The sequence below is a fragment of the Oncorhynchus mykiss genome, chromosome 5, assembly GCF_057628025.1.
Source record: "Oncorhynchus mykiss isolate SJ-2025 chromosome 5, ASM5762802v1, whole genome shotgun sequence".
Taxonomy (NCBI): domain Eukaryota; kingdom Metazoa; phylum Chordata; class Actinopteri; order Salmoniformes; family Salmonidae; genus Oncorhynchus; species Oncorhynchus mykiss.
Window position 1 is genome coordinate 46,736,877 of NC_143026.1, and position 22,836 is coordinate 46,759,712.

Here is a 22,836-nt window from a genome sequence, read left to right on the forward strand (position 1 = left end):
ACCATTGGGGTGACAGGACAGAGAAGAGCTTGGACTGGGCTGAGTGGGAGCCAAGAGACCAGAGGTGGCAGAGCATAGGGTTTGAGCATAGCCTGAAGGCAGTGAGGGGCAGTTCCTCTTGCTGCGCCGTAGACCAGCACCATAATCTTGTAGTGGATGTGAGCGTTGACTGGAAGACCGTGGATTGTGCGGAGGAGCTGGGGGACTTTTTTGTTTGTTTTATTTAACCTTTATTTAACTAGGCAAGTCAGTTAAGAACAAATTCTTATTTACAATGATGGCTCGAGAGAACTTGCAAACACAGATCCAACCTAACAAAACTGAGTCACGTTTCTTGAAAGTTTACCATAGTCTGAACTTTCCACACTATCTCAGCTACTTTCACCCTGATCTAGGTATGTGTAAAGTTCAATTTAACTTCCCTATATTGTGCACAGTTAGCTGTCCTCCCTCTCCTACGAGCTATCCCCTGTAACAATATACCTAGTCTCTGGGAATGATACCCATCTATCACCACGACCTTAATCTATAAGCCCCCACAGATCTCCACTGCAGTCACGTTCCATCCCACTTAACAGCCCTATGTAAACATTCCTTCTCAAACACAGGCCTCATGTGTACCTCGCCCCCTGCTACAGATACATTTGCACATATATCATTCCATCTAACACATAACACACTTGTCACTACTCCCAATGCACTTCTACAGTTATGAACATACTGAAACATTCTCAAATCAATTAGTCAATATACATCAGTCCCTCCTCTGGGACAATGATCACTTATGTTCCACAAAATCTAAAAACATATTGACCTGAAAAGGAAAGAGAAAAAAAAGTACATGTTTAATAACTTCCCACCACCCTTGATGCGACTAAAACTGGGGAAAGAACCGTCCATCCGTTACATTCTATACCCATGTAATGCTGATCTCCATGCCCTCTCCATTTTCATCCTTGGGTGTTAACGCAAAACACAGACTGAGCCTTGTATGCAATTAATTGTACCGTATCATCCAGCAATCTCTATGTATCGATGCGATTTAACATAAAAATTCTGACACTGTAAAACAAAAGAGAACAATAAAAAACCTTCATGGTTGACCCAAGCGATCATCCAGTGAGTTCTCTAACAACCTCCCTGTCGGAGCATACGTAAAGATAAGGTTTCTAGAGCCTCCCTAGGCCTAATAAATTTGAGCAGTGCCCCCACCCCTAGCCCTTACAATAGTTCCAATGGTTTTCTATCTCTCTTGCAAGTTTGTAAAGCTGTGTATGCATGGGCTTGGTCTGATGAGTAGTAGGTAATGACATATGCAGTGACATCACTTGGGCTGGACTTCGTGCTTAATAAAATAACTTGGGACTTTTCCTATTTTGCAGAACTTACTCGGAAACATGCGTGCTATGTTCCTGTTGTCAACTTCAGTCTGCAATTGCATTTAATAAAGGTTTTTGAGTTATTTAATTAAAGATATTTTCAGAATGCTAATTTCGCCAATGATTAACAAGGAACGAACCCCAACACCTGGAACTCAAGCCTAACCTAGTCCTGACAGGCAGCGCAGACATAATAATACAATGATGGTATGGTTATCATACAGGACTAGTGGAACCATTGTGGGCAGTCACAACCAATCTGAAATGTATGATGAATTTTTAAAATATATTTAAAACAAATACATTTTCTTGAGTTACAATTATTTAATTATCAGACAAAACGATGATACTACTACCTCTAGAAATATTACTGCTTATACAAATTCGTACTCCTAAAAATGCCTTTTAGAAGTGAACAAGCACCACGGGGGGGGAGGGGGAATTCTGGCAGGTTGAGATTTTCAGCACGGCACCGGCTCCTGTTTCACTGATTCTAGTTCGACTGCAAATCGTGGTGAAACCTGTTAGGTTATAATTCTCAGAATAAAAAACTCAACGGACACCATAAAAGCGTAACCAAGTTTATTCCTCCCAGAGGGTCCAGACGGCTGCATTCAGACAAAAACATTTTCACACAAGCACTGATATTTAACCCTTCCTCCTAGGCTGAGTCTCCTCCTACACATCTGTACAAACATTGCATCTTTACTGCTAGGCAGGACACTAAGTGATACGGGCCATAAACTTATTTTTCTCCCTTAACATGACCTGATCTGATCTCGACCCCCCTTCATCACTGATCCATGGCTTTCTCCCCTTATCAATGCCTGCCACATGTGATTGCTTTCCTGCACTCAATATTTCAATAGGATACCTGATATAACGTTACACATTACCCTCTCTCCCTCAGTGACATGAATAAGTATATTTCATATTCTCAGAACCCAACAGTAGTAACATGTCTTCAGTTTAGCATCATCTCTGAGAAATAAGTGTGTCTGATACACACGAGCTTGGTAGCAAGTTCTCAAAGTACGAACAAATTCACTGTCCTTTTAACCAAATTCATGCAAAAACTCACACAACTTGAATTAACATTTCATTGCACTTTGCTAGTTAAAACAAAAGACCGATTTTAATCTAATCAACTATATTTAAATGATAGGAGTGCACCCGTGTGCCCTCTGAACTATCCACAGTTTCCCTGTAAAAAAATGAATTCATAGCACTTGCAGTACAATAAAATATAAACAATCCAAACATGACAATTTAATTCACACAAACTTTCATTCAACCAATTAAAACATTTTATATATATATATATATAACTGTTTGAAGGTAACAAAATACACCCTAGGGAAATGTAAAATATGTGAATTGTCCCTTTATGCTTGGCCCTGGAAAGGTCAGAACCAGACATGTTAGAGATATAACCATCCACTGTAGCCTTTCCTGAAAATATAGATAGTGACGCTATAGACTGATGCTTTTGACCTCATGCTTGTTGACAGAGCTGGCAGGAGGTAGAATAGATACAAAACAGTTAGGTAAAGAGAGTAAAAAAAACAACGCCCTAATTACCTCTATCCCCACAAAAAAGAAGGAAGAACTCCGGTGGACCATGCCCTTGTCAGTAAGTTAGTTATTTTATTGTCCTACCTGTTACAATATACTGTATAAAAAAGGTTGCTTGCCTTAAGTGGCTCTCCTGTTAGCAACTAGCCTATTGACAACGTGATGGTGGGGTTCTCTTGAATTTGCCAGTGAACTGGGGACATGCATGTCCGTGTGTCTGCCATCTGTGTCTGTCTGTTTCAGTGTATTGGAGTGGAGGGGAAGCAGGCCCAACAACGGGCCCATTATCTCAGTATCTGTACATGTGATAGGTGGAGACCCAGGAAGAGGGGAACGCCCACTTGGGGAACCTCTGTAGCATGTCGTCTAGCTGAACAGTCCTCTGGTCCTCTCCAAAGTAGTAGTGAGATGAGATGGCTACTGAGATCATCCCCTCTGGGCCCTCCTCGCTGGGAGGCTGGAGAGGGGAAATACAGAAACATCAAAACACACAATAATAAATGGACAATAAATAAACACACAAATATAAATGCACACTGCACAAATTCATGTGAAGCTTTTGAAAATACAGTACTAGTCAAAAGTTTGGACACCTACTCATTCCAGGGTTTTTCTTTATTTTTACTATTTTCTACATTGTAGAATAATAGTGAATACATCAATACTATGAATAGCACATATGGAAGGAATCATGCAGTAACCAAAAAAGGTGTTAAACCAATCAAAATATATTTTAGATTTTTCTTCAAAGTAGCCACCCTTTGCCTTTGACAGCTTCGCACACTCTTGGCATTCTCCCAACCAGCTTCATGAGGTAGTCACCTGGAATTAATTTCAATTAACAGGTGTGCCTTGTTAATTTATGGAATTTCTTGACTTCTTAATGCGTTTGAGCCAATCAGTGATCAGGCCTACCACTGTTGTTTCGTCAGCAAACTTAATGACGGTGTTGGAGTCGTGGGTGAACAGGGAGTATAGGAGGGGAATAAGTACACACCCCCGAGGGGCCCCAGTGTTGAGGATCAGCGTGGCAGACGTGTTGTTGCCTACCCTTACCACCTGGGGGCGGCCCGTCAGGAAGTCCAGGAGCAATGGACATTAGATTGGTGGAAATCTGTCCTTTGGTTTGATGAGTCCAAATTTGAGATTTTTGCCTCCAACTGCCGTGTCTTTGTGAGACGCAGAGTAGGTGAACGGATGATCTCCGCATGCGTGGTTCCCACTGTGAAGCATGGAGGAGGAGGTAGTGTGGGCTGGTTTGCTGTTGACACTGTTGTGAATTATTTACACTGCTCAAAAAAATAAAGGGAACACTTAAACAACACAATGTAACTCCAAGTCAATCGCACTTCTGTGAAATCAAACTGTCCACTTAGGAAGCAACACTGATTGACAATACATTTCACATGCTGTTGTGCAAATGGAATAGACAACAGGTGGAAATTATAGGCAATTAGCAAGACACCCCCAATAAAGAGTGGTTCTGCAGGTGGGGACCACAGACCACTTCTCAGTTCCTATGCTTCCTGGCTGATGTTTTGGTCACTTTTGAATGCTGGCGATGCTTTCACTCTAGTGGTAGCATGAGACGGTGTCTACAACCCACACAAGTGGCTCAGGTAGTGCAGCTCATCCAGGATAGCACATCAATGCGAGCTGTGGCAAGAAGGTTTGCTGTGTCTGTCAGCGTAGTGTCCAGAGCATGGAGGCGCTACCAGGAAACAGGCCAGTACATCAGGAGACGTGGAGGAGGCCGTAGGAGGGCAACAACCCAGCAGCAGGTCCGCTACCTCCGCCTTTGTGCAAGGAGGAGCACTGCCAGAGCCCTGCAAAATGACCTCCAGCAGGCCACAAATGTGCATGTGTCTGCTCAAACGGTCAGAAACAGACTCCATGAGGGTGGTACGAGGGCCCGACGTCCACAGGTGGGGGTTGTGCTTACAGCCCAACACAGTGCAGGACGTTTTTCATTTGCCAGAGAACACCAAGATTGGCAAATTCGCCACTGGCGCCCTGTGCTCTTCACAGATGAAAGCAGGTTCACACTGAGCACATGTGACAGTCTGGAGACATTGTGGAGAACGTTCTGCTGCCTGCAACGTCCTCCAGCATGACCGGTTTGGCGGTGGGTCAGTCATGGTGTGGGGTGGCATTTCTTTCTTTAATTTTGAGTGTGACTCCAAATCCAGACCTCCATGGGTTGATACATTTGATTTCCATTGATAATTTTTGTGTGAATTTGTTGTCAGCACATTCAACTATGTAACGAAAAAAGTATTTAATAAGAATATTTCATTCATTCAGATCTAGGATGTGTTATTTTAGTGTTCCCTTTATTTTTATGAGCAGTGTAGAATTCAAGGCACACTTAACCAGCATGGCTACCACAGGATTCTGCAGCGATACGCCTTCCCATCTGGTTTGCACTTAGTGGGACTATCATCTGTGTAAGGGCTATTCGACCAAGAAGGAGAGTGATGGAGTGCTGCATCAGATGATCTGGCATCCACAATCACCTGAACTCAACCCAATTGAGATGCTTTGGGATGAGTTGGATCTCAGGGTGAACGAGTGAAGGAAAAGCAGCCAACAAGTGTTCAGCATATGTGGAAACTCCATCAAGACTGTTGGAAAAGCATTCCAGTTGAGAGAATGCGCAAAGCTGTCATCAAGGCAAAGGGTGGCTACTTTGAAGAATCTCAAATATAAACCTCTTAAGTCTACCCCCTCCTTTTTCGAACATTCTGTTAAAAATCGCGCAACATTTCAGCGTCCTGCTACTCATGCCAGGAATATAGTATATGCATATGATTAGTATGTGTGGATAGAAAACACTCTGAAGTTTCTAAAACTGGTTAAATCACGGCTGTGACTATAACAGAGCGTGTGTTTCATCGAAAAGCGCAAGAAAAACTGGTCACTGAAAACTGAAAAAAATATCCATGCGCCACTTGCATGTATTGTTTAAGGGACACCAAATTAAATAGGGCCACGGATGCAATTCCTACAGCTTCCACACGATGTCGCCAAAAACGTCATTGTCATTGACAAAAATCCTTTGTGTCATGACAAATAGATCCTTCATTCCGTCCAGCATACAGCAATCGATTTTGGAGGAGAGAAAAAGGGACATTGTTTTCTTGAGTAGCTGCTATTGAATACAGATCGCCCAGTGATCAATTTGATCGCTTATTAACGTTTACAAATACCTAAAGTTGGGTTACAAAAGTAGGTTGAAGTGTTTTGTCAAAGAATATAGGCAACTTATATAATTTTAAAAAATGACGTTGCGTGTTGGAAGAGAGCTTTTTTCCTGAACCAGACAGGCTATACAAATGGATATTTTGGGCATACATGGACGGATTTAACCGGGAAAAATACCCAATTGTGATGTTTATGGAACATATAGGAGTGCCAACAAAGAATATCATCAAAGGTAATGAATGTTTTATATTTTATTTCTGCGTTTTTATGTAGCGCCGGCTACGCTAATTCTTTTGTTTACGTCCCCTTCAGGTATATTGGGGTGTTGCATGCTATCAGATAATAGCTTCTCATGCTTTCGCCGAAAAGCATTTTAAAAATCTGACTTGTTGGCTAGATTCACAACGAGTGGAGCTTTAATTCAATACCCTGTATGTGTGTTTTAATGAACGTTTGAGTTTTAACGAGTACATTTAGCATTTAGCGAAGCGCATTTGCATTTCCAGGTGCCTAGTTGAGACGTCTGCGTCTCAAGTAGGATCAACAGGTTAACACATGGTTACTACATGATTCCATATTTGTTATTTCATAGTTTTGATGTCTTCACTATTATTCTACAATGTAGAAAATAGTAAAAACACTTTTAAAAACTTGAATGAGTAGGTGTATCAAAACTTTTGACTGGTACTGTACATTGTGCGCGAAAAAATGCAATGTATGAAATTAAGCGCTAACCCAGCAGACAAAACTGGTCCAAATTATGTCATTTACAATCAGATAACACCCAGTTTTGATTGTCACCAACTTTGCCTGCTTGGAACCATAAATCTCTAATATTCAATACCTGTATTTCAAACCAGAAGTTCCAGGCGGGGGCATCCAGGCCATGGGTGTAGAATATGAAATACTCTCTAGCCAGGTATAACTGGGGGGTGCCGTCCCCAAACCACCAGCTAGACAGAGAGGCTCCTCGGTGGGGCATGAGGTAGAGGGACATGTGGCTGGGACCTGGAGGACACACATTCATATATATATATATATACACATACACACACACATATATACATACACACACACATATATATATACATATATATACACATACATATATATACACATACATATATATATATATACATATATATACACATACATATATATATATATATACATACATACATATATACATATATATACATACATACATACATACATATACATGCATATATATACATATACATACATATATATACATACGTATATATACATACATACATACACATACATACATATACATACATATACATACATACATATACATACATATATATACATACATATACATACACACATACATATATATATATATATATATATACACATACATATACATACATATATATATATATATATACACACACACAGGGAGGGGTATTGGATCTTACAGAAGGTAGGAGGAGAGGATGTAGACACACAGAGGATTAGAGGATGAAAGGGACATCTCACCTTTGACTTCAAAAGTCAACCTAACTGTTCCCCATTTTGTCTCCTCTTTAGAAAGGAGCTGAAACTCCATAGGAGACTTGGGAAAGACCTCAGGGGCTGGGAGGTACCAGTTATTCCTGAAAACAAGAAGAAAAAAATATTTTAAGATGTTTTTTTTTTTTTTGCTGAACCAGTCAAAACTTGCCAGGAAGTGTTCAAAAATAAATATATGGTATATGCATGATATAGTAACATTTTAAAAACAGTTTTTCTTTTTATGTATACAGTGCCAGTCAAAAGTTTGGACACACCAACTAGAATAATTAGTGAAGACATCTAAACTTTGAAATAACACATATGGAGTCATGCAGTAACCAAAAAAGTGTTAAACAAATCTAAATGTAGATTGAGATTCTTCAAAGTAGCCACCCTTTGCCTTGATGACAGCTTTGTACACTCTTGGCATTCTCTCAACTAGCTTCATGAGGTAGTCACATGGAATGCAATTTAATTAACTGGTGTGCCTTGTTAAAAATTAATTTGTGGAATTTCTTTCCTTCTTAATGCGTTTGAGCCAATCAGTTGTGTTGTGACAAGGTAGGGGTGGTATACAAAAGATATCCCTATTTGGTAAAATACCAAGTCCATATTATGGCAATAACAGCTCAAATAAGCAAAGAGAAATGATAGTCCATCATTACTTTCATTCAATCCGGAAAAGTTCAAGAACTTTGAAAGTTTCTCCAAGTGCAGTTGCAAAAACCATGAAGCGCTATGATGAAACTGGCTCTCATGAGGACCGCCACAGGAAAGGAAGACCCAGAGTTACCTCTGCTGCAGAGGATTGCACCTCAGATTGTGAAGCATTTATTTGGGCTGCAGAGTTCAAGTTCTAGACACATCTCAACATCAACGGTTCAGAGGAGACTGCATGAATCAGGCCTTCAGGGTCTAATTGCGACCAAGAAACCACTACTCAAGGACACCAATAAGAAGAAGAGACTTGCTTGGGCCAAGAAACACGAGCAATGTACATTAGACCAATGGAAATCTGTCCTTTGGTCTGATGAGTACAAATATGTCTTTGTGAGATGCAGAGTAGGTGAATGGATGATCTCTGCATGTGTGGTTCCCACAGTGAAGCAAGGAGGTGTGATGTTGTGATAGCTTTGCTGGTGACACTGTCTGTGAATTATTTAGAATTCAAGGCACACTTAACCAGCATGGCTACACAGCATTCTGCAGCGATATACCATCCCATCAGCTTTGCTCTTAGTGGGACTATCTTTTGTTTTTCAACAGGACAATGACCTAGCACACACCTCCAGGCTGTGTAAGGGCTATTTGACCAAGGAGAGTGATGGAGTGCTGCATCAGATGACCTGGCCTCCACAATCACCTGACCTCAACCCAATTGAGATGGTTTGGGATGAGTAGGACTGCAGAGTGAAGGAAAAGCAGCCAACAAGTGCTCACCATATCTGGGAACTCGTTCAAGACTGTTGGAAATGCATTCCTCACGAAGGTGGTTGAGAGAATGCCAAGAGTTTACAAAGTTGTCATTAACACAAAGGGTGGCTACTTTGAAGAATCTAAAATATATTTAGATATGTTTAACAATGGTTACATGATACCATGTGTGTTATTTCATAGTTTTGATGTCTTCACTATTATTCTACAATGTAGAAAAGAGTAAAAAATAAAGACAAACCCTTGAATTTGTAGGCCGTCATTGTAAATAAGAATTTGTTCTAAACTGACTTGCCTAGTTAAATAGAGGTTAAATTAAAAAATGAGTAGCTGTGTCCAAACTGTTGACTGATACTGTGCGTTCTACGAGGTTTAGGTTAAGTTTAGGTTTATTTGAACATCTTGGTACATATGCAGAAACATACATACAATGTCATAAAACAAGTCAAAGAAATATGATCCGCCTAACTACATGGACAGAGCACCATCAAGTCATAAGCAATAAACAATATATATCACGGGCAACAGAACTTTAAACAACAGAGCAGAGTAGTCACGGAGATACAACAGCACATCAAATGTATTATAATTATAATAACGTTCCACTTAATTCTGTGGGTGTGACTTACTTATCAGATCCGAACCAGGGGTAGCCACAGAAATGCCTGTCCTCCTGACAATTGGTCTTGATGGTATCATTGATCTCTGGTATGATAGGCGTGATGTGCTGCATGCCAGTGTAGTCACAGCTGTTGATCCACAGACCTGAGTCTCTACTCTCCACCTGGCCGTCCAGACCGTGGAAGATACGAGTGGTGTGCTTTTGGGGGGGGTCCCCGCATCAGATAAAAGTTTATTCAATGTGTCAACGTGTTTGTATCTGTTTCTAACTAAATAAACCATTAATGAATTTCATTAAAATAATAGATTTGTTATTAACTGACTTGCCTGGATGAATAAAAGGTTAAATAAAAAGCTGTCAGGTGTGTGTGTGTGTAAGCAGAAAGAGCCTCAGATGGTCTCACCTGGATGGAGATCCGTTTGGGGCGTGGGCCGGAGGGGTCTGCTGTGTAGGGAAAGAACATACCGCAGGATACAAGCAACAGAAACACAGTAAACACTGTTCCAAGACCTGCCAACAGCCACTTAGTAGACCTGGCCAGGTAGATAAAGTGGAGCTGGAAGAGAGAAGAAAACAGACAGAAAAGGAGAACGAGAGAGGCTTAAAAACACAGTGGTTTTACCTGTCATCACATTTTTGCTCTTAAGAGACACTTGAAACAAGACAGTTGAGTTTCTAATATTTCGCTAAAGAGGTACAGTAACTGTACTGACAAAGAAGGAGGAGAAGAAGAATGTGGTGAAGGTGACGATGGTGGCCAGGACCACATCAGGAGGGCATGTGTTGATCCTCCCCAGGGTGGGCGTGAAGATCTCAAACACCAACCAGATCAGGGACATGAAGTGGACATAGGGCAAAGCCAGACCCAGCTGGTAGAGCACAGAGTACTTCACCGAAGCACCTGGAGATATAGACAGGAGAGATACATTTACATGAACTGACCCTAACCCAGCTGGTAGAGCACAGAGTTATCCACAGCTACACCTGGACCAAAGCAGGACAGGAGGGACATATTAACAGCCAGAATAATAACAATTCCTGCCTTTCCATTTAAAGAAACAATAATGGTTAGACACATCAATGCATCAGTGTTGTTGCTGAGCTGTGAAAATGAACTGAAAAAGACATTCTAATTAAACATCACACGTAATAATAACAACAATGGACTGAACTGAAAAAGACATTCTAATTAAACATCACACGTAATAATAACAACAATGGACTGAACTGAAAAAGACATTCTAATTAAACATCACACGTAATAATAACAACAATGGACTGAACTGAAAAAGACATTCTAATTAAACATCACACGTAATAATAACAACCATGGACTGAACTGAAAAAGACATTCTAATTAAACATCACACGTAATAATAACAACCATGGACTGAACTGAAAAAGACATTCTAATTAAACATCACACGTAATAATAACAACCATGGACTGAACTGAAAAAGACATTCTAATTAAACATCACACGTAATAATAACAACCATGGACTGAACTGAAAAAGACATTCTAATTAAACATCACACGTAATAATAACAACCATGGACTGAACTGAAAAAGACATTCTAATTAAACATCACACGTAATAATAACAACCATGGACTGAACTGAAAAAGACATTCTAATTAAACATCACATGTAATAATAACAACAATGGGACCCTTGAACAGTGTCCAGTAGGGTTGGGTTGATATATGATTAAAATAGAATATCCTGATATTTGACATTGACGATATATCGTGAAGTGGAAGAAAGACTACGCTCCATTTGAACTTTACAAATAAAAACTGCCTTTTTTTTTATCAGTTAGGCTATATCGATATGTTGACAATGAAGTCCAAATGAATTAACTCAGGCCTCATTTTTTTGCCACACAAAGAGGATGTGACTATAATATTGGTAATCAGTACAAAAAAAAAAGAAGGATTTGGTCAAACGATTATATTGGACATCGAGATATTTGGAGTAGCATACCGTAGAAGAGGTCACCGCAAAATATCACCCAACCCTAGTATCCAACACTAACCCATATCCATTTATTCTCCTTGAAAAGGAACTTCCTCGTGGGAGAGAAATTCGAAGAAAAGTTCAAAATCTGTAACACAGACCCAGGTACAGTGTGGCACAATGTTTTGACCACTCTAGTCTCTTTACCTCGGAGTTTGAACTCCCTGGCGAGGAGCAGCTTGGTGGCCAGAGGGAAGGCCACCATGAGCATGGGGACGTAGGCAGAGCAAAGGCCGTGAGCTGTTAAGTAAACCAGCGCGCCACACCACAGCAGCAGGCTCACATCAAAGTAGAGCTCCCCCACCTCCAGGCGACGCACACCCTGCAGGAGGAAGACAGACAGACACACGGAGTGAGAGGGGTCAACAAGGGCATGGAAGAACCCTGGGTGACATTTATAGCAGGAGAAAACCCATAGAGAGGCAGGTCACTAAAGGGCAACCACATTATCACCACTTAACAGCTGCAATCAGATTATTACTCTCCCAAAAAAAGGCCCGTCAATTTCAGTTCATATCAATACAATGTTCCTTGATTCTCAGGGGTAGCTGCACCTCTTAGCTACATAAAATCAACATAGCATTTGGTTTGATGCATGTTTTGAGCTGTGTTCTTCATGGAGCCCAACCGTGGCCTGGCAAAGTGAACATGTGAGAGATGGAGTGTGTCTGAACTTCAGTATAGATAGAGTGAGAGGGATGGGAGGGACTCTCTCTCTCACACTCTTTCCACCTGCTCTCTCTTGCTCTTTCCCCGTGCTCTCTCAATTCAATTTAAGGGCTTTATTGGAATGGGAAACATGCCAACATAGCCAAAGCAAGTGAAGTAGATAATAAACAAAAGTGAAATAAACAAAAAATGTAACTTTACACTCACAGAAGTTCCAAAAGAATAAAGACATTTCAAATGTCATTATGTCTATATACAAAGTATTGTACAAAAACATAAATATGGGCTGTATTTACAATGGTGTTTGTTCTTCACTGGTTGCCCTTTTCTTGTGGAAACAGGTCACAAATGTTGCTGCTGTGATGGCAAACTGTGAATACACCCAGTAGATATGGGAATTGGGTTTATTTTCTAATTCTTTGTGGATATGTATCTCTAATAAGGTCCTCTCTCTCTAACTCATCAAAATATATTTTAGATTCTTCAAAGTAACCACCATTTGCTTTGATGACAGCTTTGCACACTTGGCATTCTCTCAACCAGCTTCACCTGGAATACTTTTCCAACAGTCTTGAAGGAGTTCCCACATATGCTTTTCCTTCACTCTGTGGTCCAACTCATCCCAAACCATCTCAATTGGGTTGAGGTCGGGTGATTGTGGAGGCCAGGTCATCAGATGCAGCACTCCATCACTCTCATTCTTGGTCAAATAGCCCTTACACAGCCTGGAGGTGTGTTGGGTCATTGTCCTGTTGAAAAATATATGAAGAATGCTATGGGAACCACAAAGGCAAAGATCATCCATTCACCTCTGCATCTTACAAAGACACAGCAGTTTGAACCAAAAATCAAAAATTTGGACTCATCAGACCAAAGAACATATTTCCACCGGTCTAATGTCCATTGCTCATGTTTCTTGGCACAAGTAAGTCTCTTCTTATTGGTGTCCTTTATTAGTGGTTTCTTTGCAGCAATTCGACAATGAAGGCCTGATTCACACAGACTCCTCTGAACAATTGATGTTCAGAGGACTTATCCTCTGCAGCAGAGGTAACACTGGCTCTTGTTTCCCCTGCTCGCGCTCTCTTGTTTCCCCTGCTCGTGCTCTCTTGTTTCCCCTACTCGCGCTCTCTTTCCCCCTGCTCGCTCTCTTGTTTCCCCCTGCTCGCGCTCTCTTTCCCACTGCTCGCGCTCTCTTTCCCCCTGCTCGGGCTCTCTTTCCCACTGCTCGCGCTCTCTTTCCCCCTGCTCGGGCTCTCTTTCCCCCTGCTCGCGCTCTCTTTCCCCCTGCTCGATCTCTTGTTTCCCCCTGCTCGCACTCTCTTGTTCCCCCTGCTCACGCTCTCTTTCCCCCTGCTCAATCTCTTGTTTCCCCCTGCTCGCGCTCTCTTTCCCCCTGCTCGCGCTCTCTTTCCCCCTGCTCGCTCTCTTGTTTCCCCCTGCTCGCGCTCTCTTTCCCACTGCTCGCGCTCTCTTTCCCCCTGCTCGCGCTCTCTTTCCCCCTGCTCGGGCTCTCTTTTCCCCTGCTCGCGCTCTCTTTCCCCCTGCTCGCGCTCTCTTTCCCCCTGCTCGCGCTCTCTTTCCCCCTGCTCGCTCTCTTGTTTCCCCCTGCTCGCGCTCTCTTTCCCACTGCTCGCGCTCTCTTTCCCCCTGCTCGCGCTCTCTTTCCCCCTGCTCGGGCTCTCTTTTCCCCTGCTCGCGCTCTCTTTCCCCCTGCTCGCGCTCTCTTTCCCCCTGCTCGATCTCTTGTTTCCCCCTGCTCGCGCTCTCTTGTTCCCCCTGCTCGCGCTCTCTTTCCCCCTGCTCGATCTCTTGTTTCCCCCTGCTCGCACTCTTTCCCCCTGCTCGCGCTCTCTTTCCCCCTGCTCGCGCTCTCTTTCCCCCTGCTCGCGCTCTCTTTCCCCCTGCTCGCGCTCTCTTGTTTCCCCCTGCTTACACTCTCTCCCAGCTCCACTTATAGATGTTTGAGCTGAGCACCAACAGAGGCCTAATTCACAGGCTGTTCAGAGTTCAAAACCCCTTCATTATTACTAGCCACTGTGCATGTCTGCACACTCACTAAATATCCTACTGAGAATACCTTTCTCACACACACACACCAATACCCTCCTGAGAATACCTTTCTCACACACACACACCAATACCCTCCTGAGAATACCTTTCTCACACACACACACACACACACACACACACACACACACACACACACACACACACACACACACACACACACACACACACACACACACACACACCTCACCCTATAGAGGTTTTTGGAAAGTGTGTGGAAGAGGACCATCATCCCAGTGGCAGCAGAACCGTACATAAACATGCAGGTGTAGAAGTGGTTGTACCTAAAGAGAGGACAATGGAAAATACAATATTTATGCAAAATTGACTTGACGTCTTGTCAATATGTCAATATTCAACATTATTTAAAATAAATTATAGCCTTATCTAAATGACCTAGAACCTGAGGTATCAGCTATTATGCTGCAAGGATTCTCGTAGAATGGCGGGGATCTAATGTATTTCAGAACTACACTGTACGTTCCATGTGTGGAACCTAACCTCTTGGTTTAAACTGAGCTTTTTTGTTTAATTTCTGTTTGTAAGTTTGTTTAAAATGTATGTATTGAGAGACGCAATGATGGTGATGGGGTGAGAGAAGCACCGAGCGGGAAGAGGAAATTGGTGTACGTATGTATCGGTGTGTATTTGTGTGTGTGCGTACGCGTATATGTGTGTATATGCATGAGTGTATGTATGTATATGTATGGGTGTGTGTATGTATGTATGTATGTATGTATGTATGTATGTATGTATGTATGTATATATATATATATATATATATATATACACACACGTGTAGATATGTGTAAGTGGGTGCTGTTTTTCTTGTTTTTTTTTCTGTGTGCTTTGTCTCTGTTGTTGTATCTCTTAATATGGGTGAAAATTGTGAAATTCAAATAAAAATACTGTTACAAAAAAATTAAAAATTATAGAATTGTCCTTCAAAGTGGGTGGTAGGGACGAGCCAATATATACATACAGAACAAACATTGATTTGATAAGTTTACTTTCATATATATTTTCTTGTTATACTCAATATTATATCTCAATGTTTTGAAACAAAAACAGAATAAACTAGAAAAGGTAAATTTCCTGAAGAGAATGTGTTTCAAGTGGTACTACCAGAACATGGATCGTCCCATCAGTGACACCACAAAGGCTACAAAGATCACGGTCAGCAGAGTGACCAACCAGCTGAGGATGACCACCACCGTGGCACACGCCAACTCCTTCACGTAACAACCTCCTGGTAGAGAGACAGGGGATATACAGACGCCATCAGCTTTAACCTACCTCAGAAGAAACTATCTAGCCTGTAAATGGAGTCTAGCCTCCATAGGAGTTGGCTATTCCGCACTAGAAAATACCCTGTGCCCAGGTTACATAACCAGACCAACCTGCTCTGCATGGACTCTTAGACCACATTAACATCCTTCACAAACATACAACACCCATTAGAGGGCAGAGTGTCATGTGCTTCGTGCCGCTGAACCTGGAACACGTCGGCGTGGGTTTCGAATCAGAACCATTGACCTTCTGACTCGCACTCCTCCAACCTCTCCTTTCCACGGGTCCTATCCATTTAATAAAAACACAAACAAATGAACTAATAAAATAAAATATGCTCTTGAGACCCCTTACCCATGTTGCTGGGATGGAAGCACTTCTTAAACAGGTAGATGAAGGTTGCTATGGCAGTCATGTAGTTGATGATGGTGCCAACATGGGCCGGGTACGCCACCACCACCATGCCAAGCAGGTCAAAGAACACCATGTTGCCATGGGCATACTCGGACGAGTCCGCCAGCTCCTCAGACATGACCAGGTGCTTCAGTACTGCCAGGATGTTGTCACCTGAGGATACGATGAGGTGATACATCTACCACATTTGATTTATTTGTGTGAGGGCAAGCAGTTTAATAAATTAACAATGGATCAGAGGGTTTTATCTGTTCAAATCCCATCTGGATTATACTGCCCATGTGCCCTTTAGAAGGCAACAGCCCGAATGGCTGTAGGGATTCACTGGTATAATTAGTCGGCAATTGCTTTCAATAAAAGCATTTGCTAAGCAAACACAATGCAATATATCAATCATTAAGCAAACAGCAACACAACGCAATAGATCAATCATTAAACAGACAGAGGGATCAGTGGGAGGATGAGATACATGAATGTGTTGCATTCTATGCAAAGACAACATCATCCTTAAACAAATAGGCCAATGCAAAAGGCTAAGATACACTATATATATACAAAAGTATGTGAACACCCCTTCAAATTAGTGGACTTGGTTGCAACACTCCCTACCGAGTTCCAAACTGCCTCGGGAAGCAATGTCAGCACAATAACTGTTGAGAGGAGCTTCATGAAATGGGTTTCCATGGCTGAGCAGCCGCACACAATCCTAAAATCACCCAAGCGCAATGCAAAACTTCAGCTGGAGTGGTGTAAAGCTTGGACTCTGGAGCAGTGGAAACACATTCTCTGGAGTGATGAATCACGCTTCACCATCTGGCAGTCCGACGGACGAATCTGGGTTTGGCAGATGCCAGGAGAACGCTACTTGCCCGAATGCATAGTGTCAAAACTGTCCTGTGAGGACAATAATTCTAACATAAAAATGTGGGGAACGGTCAGTAAAGAGCTATGGAAAACAAATGTAATATTGCTTTTCATTTTGTGATGACATTAAAAACTGTATAGACGAAATATTGTAACTTGGAAAGTATATCCCCTTTGTCAAGTTTCCATCCAATACATATAATATGAAAAATTTAAGTATTTTGTTAAGATATGCATGTGATTTTAGGAGGTATAAGAGTATCTCACAGATTACTGCACCGGTTACATAGACCATCTATAATTTAGCCCAAACAACTACCTCTTCCCCTACTGTATTTATTTAGTTATTTTGCTCCTTTGCACCCCATTATTTATATTTCTACTTCGCACATTCTTCCACTGTAAATCTACCATTCCAGTATTTTACTTGCTATTGTATTTACTTCGCCACCATGGCCTTTTTTTTGCCTTTACCTCCCTTATCTCACCTCATTTGCTCACATCGTATATAGAGTTATTTTTCTACTGTATTATTGACTATGTTTGTTTTACTCCATGTGTAACTCTGTGTTGTTGTATGTGTCGAACTTCTTTGCTTTATCTTGGCCAGGTCGTAATTGTAAATGAGAACTTGTTCTCAACTTGCGTACCTGAACATTTAATCAAAGCAAAATCTCAAGACATCACTCAGCAAGTTAAAGCTTGGTCACAAATGGGTCTTCCAAATGGACAATGACCCCAAGCATACTTACAAAGTTGTGGCAAAATGGCTTAAGGACAACAAAGTCAAGGTATTGGAGTGGCCATCACAAAGCCCTGACCTCAATCCCATAGAAAATGTGTGGGCAGAAGTGAAAAAGCGTGTGCGAGCAAGGAGGTCTACAAACCTGATTCAGTTACACCAGCTCTGTCAGGAGGAATGGGCCATAATTCACCCAACTTATTGTGGGAAGCTTGTGGAAGGCTACCCAAAACATTTGACCCTAGTTAAACAATTGAAAGGCAATGCTACCAAATACTAATTGAGTGTATGTAAACTTCTGACCCACTGGGATTGTGATGAAAGAAATAAAAGCTGAAATAAATCATTTTCTCTACTATTATTCTGACATTTCCCATACTTAAAATAAATTGCTGATCCTAACTGACCTAAAACAGGGAATTTGTACTAGGATTAAATATCAGAAATGGTGAAAAACTGAGTTTAAATGTATTTGGCTATGTAAACTTGTATGTATGTAAACTTCCGACATCAACTGTAGATCCCCTAGTGCACACAGGCCTTGTCTAAGCCCTACCTCCCAAATAAATGTATGTTTTCCTATGCAAATCCACAAATTAACGAGCTCAGAGCGAGCTCAGGACGAGGAGCTCCTTCCAGAGAGACATCAGTGATTGTAACATACTCTGTTTCATGGAAACATGGTTCTCAAAACTATACTGTACTATATGCAAACTGGAAACCACATATCCTGAGGCCGCATTTATTGTAGCCGGGGATTTAAACAAAGATAATCTGAGGAAAACGCTACCGAAGTTTTACCAACACATTGACTGTAGCACTCGCTCTGACAAAACATTGGACCACTGCTACTCAACTTTTTGAAAAACCTACAAGGCCCTCCCCCGCCCTCCCTTCGGCAAATCTGATCACGACTCCATTTTAATTCTTCCTTCCTATAGGCAGAAACTCAAACAGGAAGTACCCGTGCTACAGACTATTCAATGCTGATCTGACCAATCCATGCTTCAACATGATTTTGATCACTCGGACTGGGATACAAAACCTATTCCCCCTCAGGAGACTGAAAAGATTTAGCATGGGTCCTCCTCAAGAGGTTCTACAGCTGCACCACTGCCTGGTATGGCAACTGCTCGGCCTCCGACAGCAAGGCACTACAGAGGGTAGTGCGAACGGTCCAGTACATCACTGGGGCCAAGTTTCCTGCCATCCAGGACCTCTATACCAGGCGGTGACAGAGGAAGGCCCTGAAAATTGTCGACGACTCCAGCCACCCTAGTCATAGACTGTTCTCTCTGCTACCACATGTCAAGCGGTCTAGGCCCACGAGGGCCTAAGTCTAGGCCCACGAGGCTTCTAAACAGCTTCTACCCCCAAGCCATAAGACTCCTGAACATTTAATCAAATGGCTACCCAGACTATTCACATTGCGCCCCCCCCCCCCCCTCCCTTCTCCACACCACTGCCTACTGTCATCTATGCATAGCCACTTTAATTAACTCTACCTACTACCTCAACTAACCGGTGCCCCCACACCGACTAATAAAATGTGACATGTTCCGGGTAGCCTCTTAGAATAACATCGATACGGGGACTGAGTAGAAATGCATAGATGTTTTACCCACTGTGACTATTAAATCCAAGATTGCATCATTCATGCAAAACTGAAAAAACAAACCACCGCATTTAACCATGGCAAGGTGCCTGGGAATATGGCCGACCTGATAAACCCAGGGCCAAAGCCAAACTTTAACGGTATATGTCAAAAAGCCCCACCACACCCTATTGAATGCCTTCTCCGCATCAAGGGAAAGGGCTGCCACCTGAGTGGCATCCTCTTTTTGACTCAGCCACGAGGTGAAGCAAACGTCTTAGATTGTCTGTGGAAGTTCTACTTTTTTACAAATCCCACCTGATATGTGTGAATAATATGAGGTAGAACCTTCTCCAGCCTCATTGGCTAGTACTTTGGAGAGCACCTTACAAATCAACTCCGATTAAAATGATAGGGCGAAAACTCCCTAGGTCAGTGGGGTCTCTATCCTTCTTGAGAATGAATGAAATGAGTGTCTCAGTAAAAGTGTCAGGTAGCTGCTCAAGTTCCAGAGCTGCTGCGCACACCCGTGTTAATATATGGGCTAATACGTCAATAATATTCCTCTTATAATACTTAACCGGGAAGCCGTCTAATCCTGGTGACTTTCCAGACTTCGTTGTGATGATGGCTGTTATCTCAGATTCTAGTATAGGAGCATCCAAATATTTTATTTGATTTGGAGACAGAAGCTCAATTTTTTTATTTTTTTAAAGGCATTCAAATTAACTAAGTTACATTCAGACTTATAAAGCGTTGAATAACACACTGTCAATATATTTCGTACCAGTCAGTACCTCCCCACTTTCATTTTAGATAGCTGGTATTACAAAATTGGAATCTTTAAAAAAAACACATTTTCTAGCCAATAATTTAACCTGCTTTTTCATTTAAGTTGGTCCTCTGCTGAAACATTGCATACTCAGCCTTTTTGTTATAGATCTCATGTAATTGAAACTTCAGATCACAGACTTTTCTTGGATAACTTTTTTCTTTCTACTGGTTTGTGCTATTATTTTTCCCCTAACATAAACTTTATAGCCCTCCCACACTGTACTCATTTATCAGTGGAACCAATGTTTGCCTGAAAAGAAACACTTAAGATGAAATGTTTAGTCTTAGAATAAGGATGTATTCATCCTCGATCTAACACTTTTCTTAGACATATCAGCCTCCACTGCTATACATAATTCCACTGTTGGTGGTCAGTCAAAGTAATAACCCCTATTTTACAATCTATCACCTCTTTAGTCATACTCTTGGAAATTAGGAAGTAATCTATCCTGGAATGATATTTATGGTTATGTGAATAAAATGAATATTCCTTCTCTCTGGGATTGAGAGAAGGAAGTCTCCATATGTCTACCAGATCCCTCATTAACCTCAAATGGGATCAGTGTCCCCACCGCGGGACAGTTGAGCTAACATGCACTAATATGATTAGCATGACGTTGTAAGTAAAAAAAAAGTTTAAAAATTCCCAGGACAATGACATGTCTTATATGGGCAGAAAGCTTACATTCTTGTTAATCTAACTGCAGTGTCTAATTTACACTAGCTATTACAGTGAATAAATACCATGCTATTGTTTGAGAGTGCACCAAAAATATATATATATTTATATATCACAGCCAATGGTTTGACATTCACCTCTGAAGGTAAATAATGTACTTACATTCAGTAATCTTGCTCTGATTGGTCATCCTGAGGGTCCCAGAGATAAAAATGTAGGAAATGGCTTCTACAGTTTGAACTCCTGCGCTCTTTTTTTTTTTATTTGGGTATGTCATCTTAGGCGAAAATTGGGAAAAAAAGGGTCAGATCCTTAAGAGGTTGGTGCTGCTCTGTCCCTTGGTACAGCTTTAGAATAAGTAGCTTTATCAAAGATACCATCTTCAACCTGGTTAAAGTCTCCCGCCACCACTATTTCCACCAATGATTTCGCCCATAACCTTAACCTCATGGAAAAACCCAGGATCCTCCTTGTTTGGTGCATAAATATTACACTTAACCTTATTATCATTTACCAGAGCCTCAACACAAATCATTCTTTCTTCCTCATCCTTATGTTGCTTTAACATGACACAATTCAACTTATGTACCAAAATTGCAACACCATGTTTTTGCTTGAAAATAAGATATGAAATACCTGCCCAACCCAATCCCTTTTCAATTTAGCAGCCTCTGAATCAACCAATTGAGTTTATTGAATAAAAGCTGGAATTTGAGATAACATACACATTTCTTCCTCTTAATAGGATTCTGTTAACCGTTGATATTCCATAAAATGATATTTGTATATGTTTTAGACATTTATCAAACCTTATTGGGTGATAGAATTATATTGAAAATCAATCATTTTTGGTGCTGTCATATATTACAACCTCAACATTGGTTGCGCTAAAAATACTTGATTGAGGCATGAGCCATGAAAAAACAGTAACAAGCACCCCACACAACACAAAACACAGTAACAACCACCCCACACAACACAAAACACAGTAACAACCACCCCACACATCACAAAACACAGTAACAACCACCCCACACAACACAAAACACAGTAACAACCATCCTGTGCCTTTGGAAAGTATTCAGACCCCTTAACTTTTTCCACATTTTGTTACATTACAGCCTTATTCTAAAACGTATTAAATAAAACTATCCTCAGCAATCTACACACAATACCCCATAATGACAAACCAATAACAGGTTTTTAGACATTTTTGCAAATGTATACAATTAAAAAACTATTTTACATAAGTATTCAACCCCTTTGCCATGAGACTCAGAATTAAGCTCAGGTGCATCCTGTTTCCATTAATCATTCTTGAGATGTTTCTAAAACTTGGGAGTCCAGTGTGGTAAATTCAATTGCTTGGACATGATTTGGTAAGGGACACACCTGTCTATATAAGGTCCCACAGTTGACAGTGCATGTCAGAGAAAAAACCAAGCCATGAGGTCGAAGGAATTGTCCGTAGAGCTCCAAGACAGGATTGTGTTGAGAATTTGGGGAACGGTACTAAAACATTTATGCAGAATTGAAGGTCCCCAAGAACATAGTGGCCTCAATCATCTTAAATGGAAGAAGTTTGGAGCTACCAAGACTTTTCCAAGAGCTGGCTGCCCAGCCAATCTTAGCAATTGGGGCTAAAGGGCCTTGGTCAGGGAGGTGTTCAAGAACCTGATGGTCACTCTGACAGAGCTCTAGAGTTCCTCTGTGGAGATGGGAGAACCTTCCAGAAGGACAACCATTTCTGCAGCACTCCACCAATTAGGCCTTTATGGTAGAATACATGAAGGTCAGTCAATCCAGAAAGGAAACTACACTGCTCAAAAAAATAAAGGGAACACTTAAACAACACTCTAGTGGTAGCATGAGACGGAGTCTACAACCCACACAAGTGGCTCAGGTAGTGCAGCTCATCCAGGATGG

At 41.4% G+C, this 22,836-nt stretch overlaps 1 protein-coding gene across 2 annotated transcripts in view; it reads right to left on the minus strand.

Annotated features, from left to right (window-relative positions):
* Nucleotides 1–1,946: 1,946 nt before the first annotated feature.
* The window catches only part of LOC110523958 (endoplasmic reticulum metallopeptidase 1), a 42,875-nt gene continuing 21,985 nt past the window's right edge, over nt 1,947–22,836 (minus strand). For both annotated transcript variants that reach the window (XM_036977688.2, XM_090235040.1), the window contains exons 8-17: nt 16,138–16,350; nt 15,619–15,742; nt 14,684–14,777; nt 11,902–12,076; nt 10,449–10,636; nt 10,139–10,291; nt 9,743–9,933; nt 7,665–7,780; nt 7,003–7,166; nt 1,947–3,411 (exon numbers count right to left, since the gene is read on the minus strand). In XM_036977688.2, the coding sequence (XP_036833583.2) occupies nt 3,244–3,411; nt 7,003–7,166; nt 7,665–7,780; nt 9,743–9,933; nt 10,139–10,291; nt 10,449–10,636; nt 11,902–12,076; nt 14,684–14,777; nt 15,619–15,742; nt 16,138–16,350 (1,586 nt within the window). In that variant the 3' untranslated portion in view covers nt 1,947–3,243. The remainder of the gene's footprint in view (nt 3,412–7,002; nt 7,167–7,664; nt 7,781–9,742; nt 9,934–10,138; nt 10,292–10,448; nt 10,637–11,901; nt 12,077–14,683; nt 14,778–15,618; nt 15,743–16,137; nt 16,351–22,836) is intronic.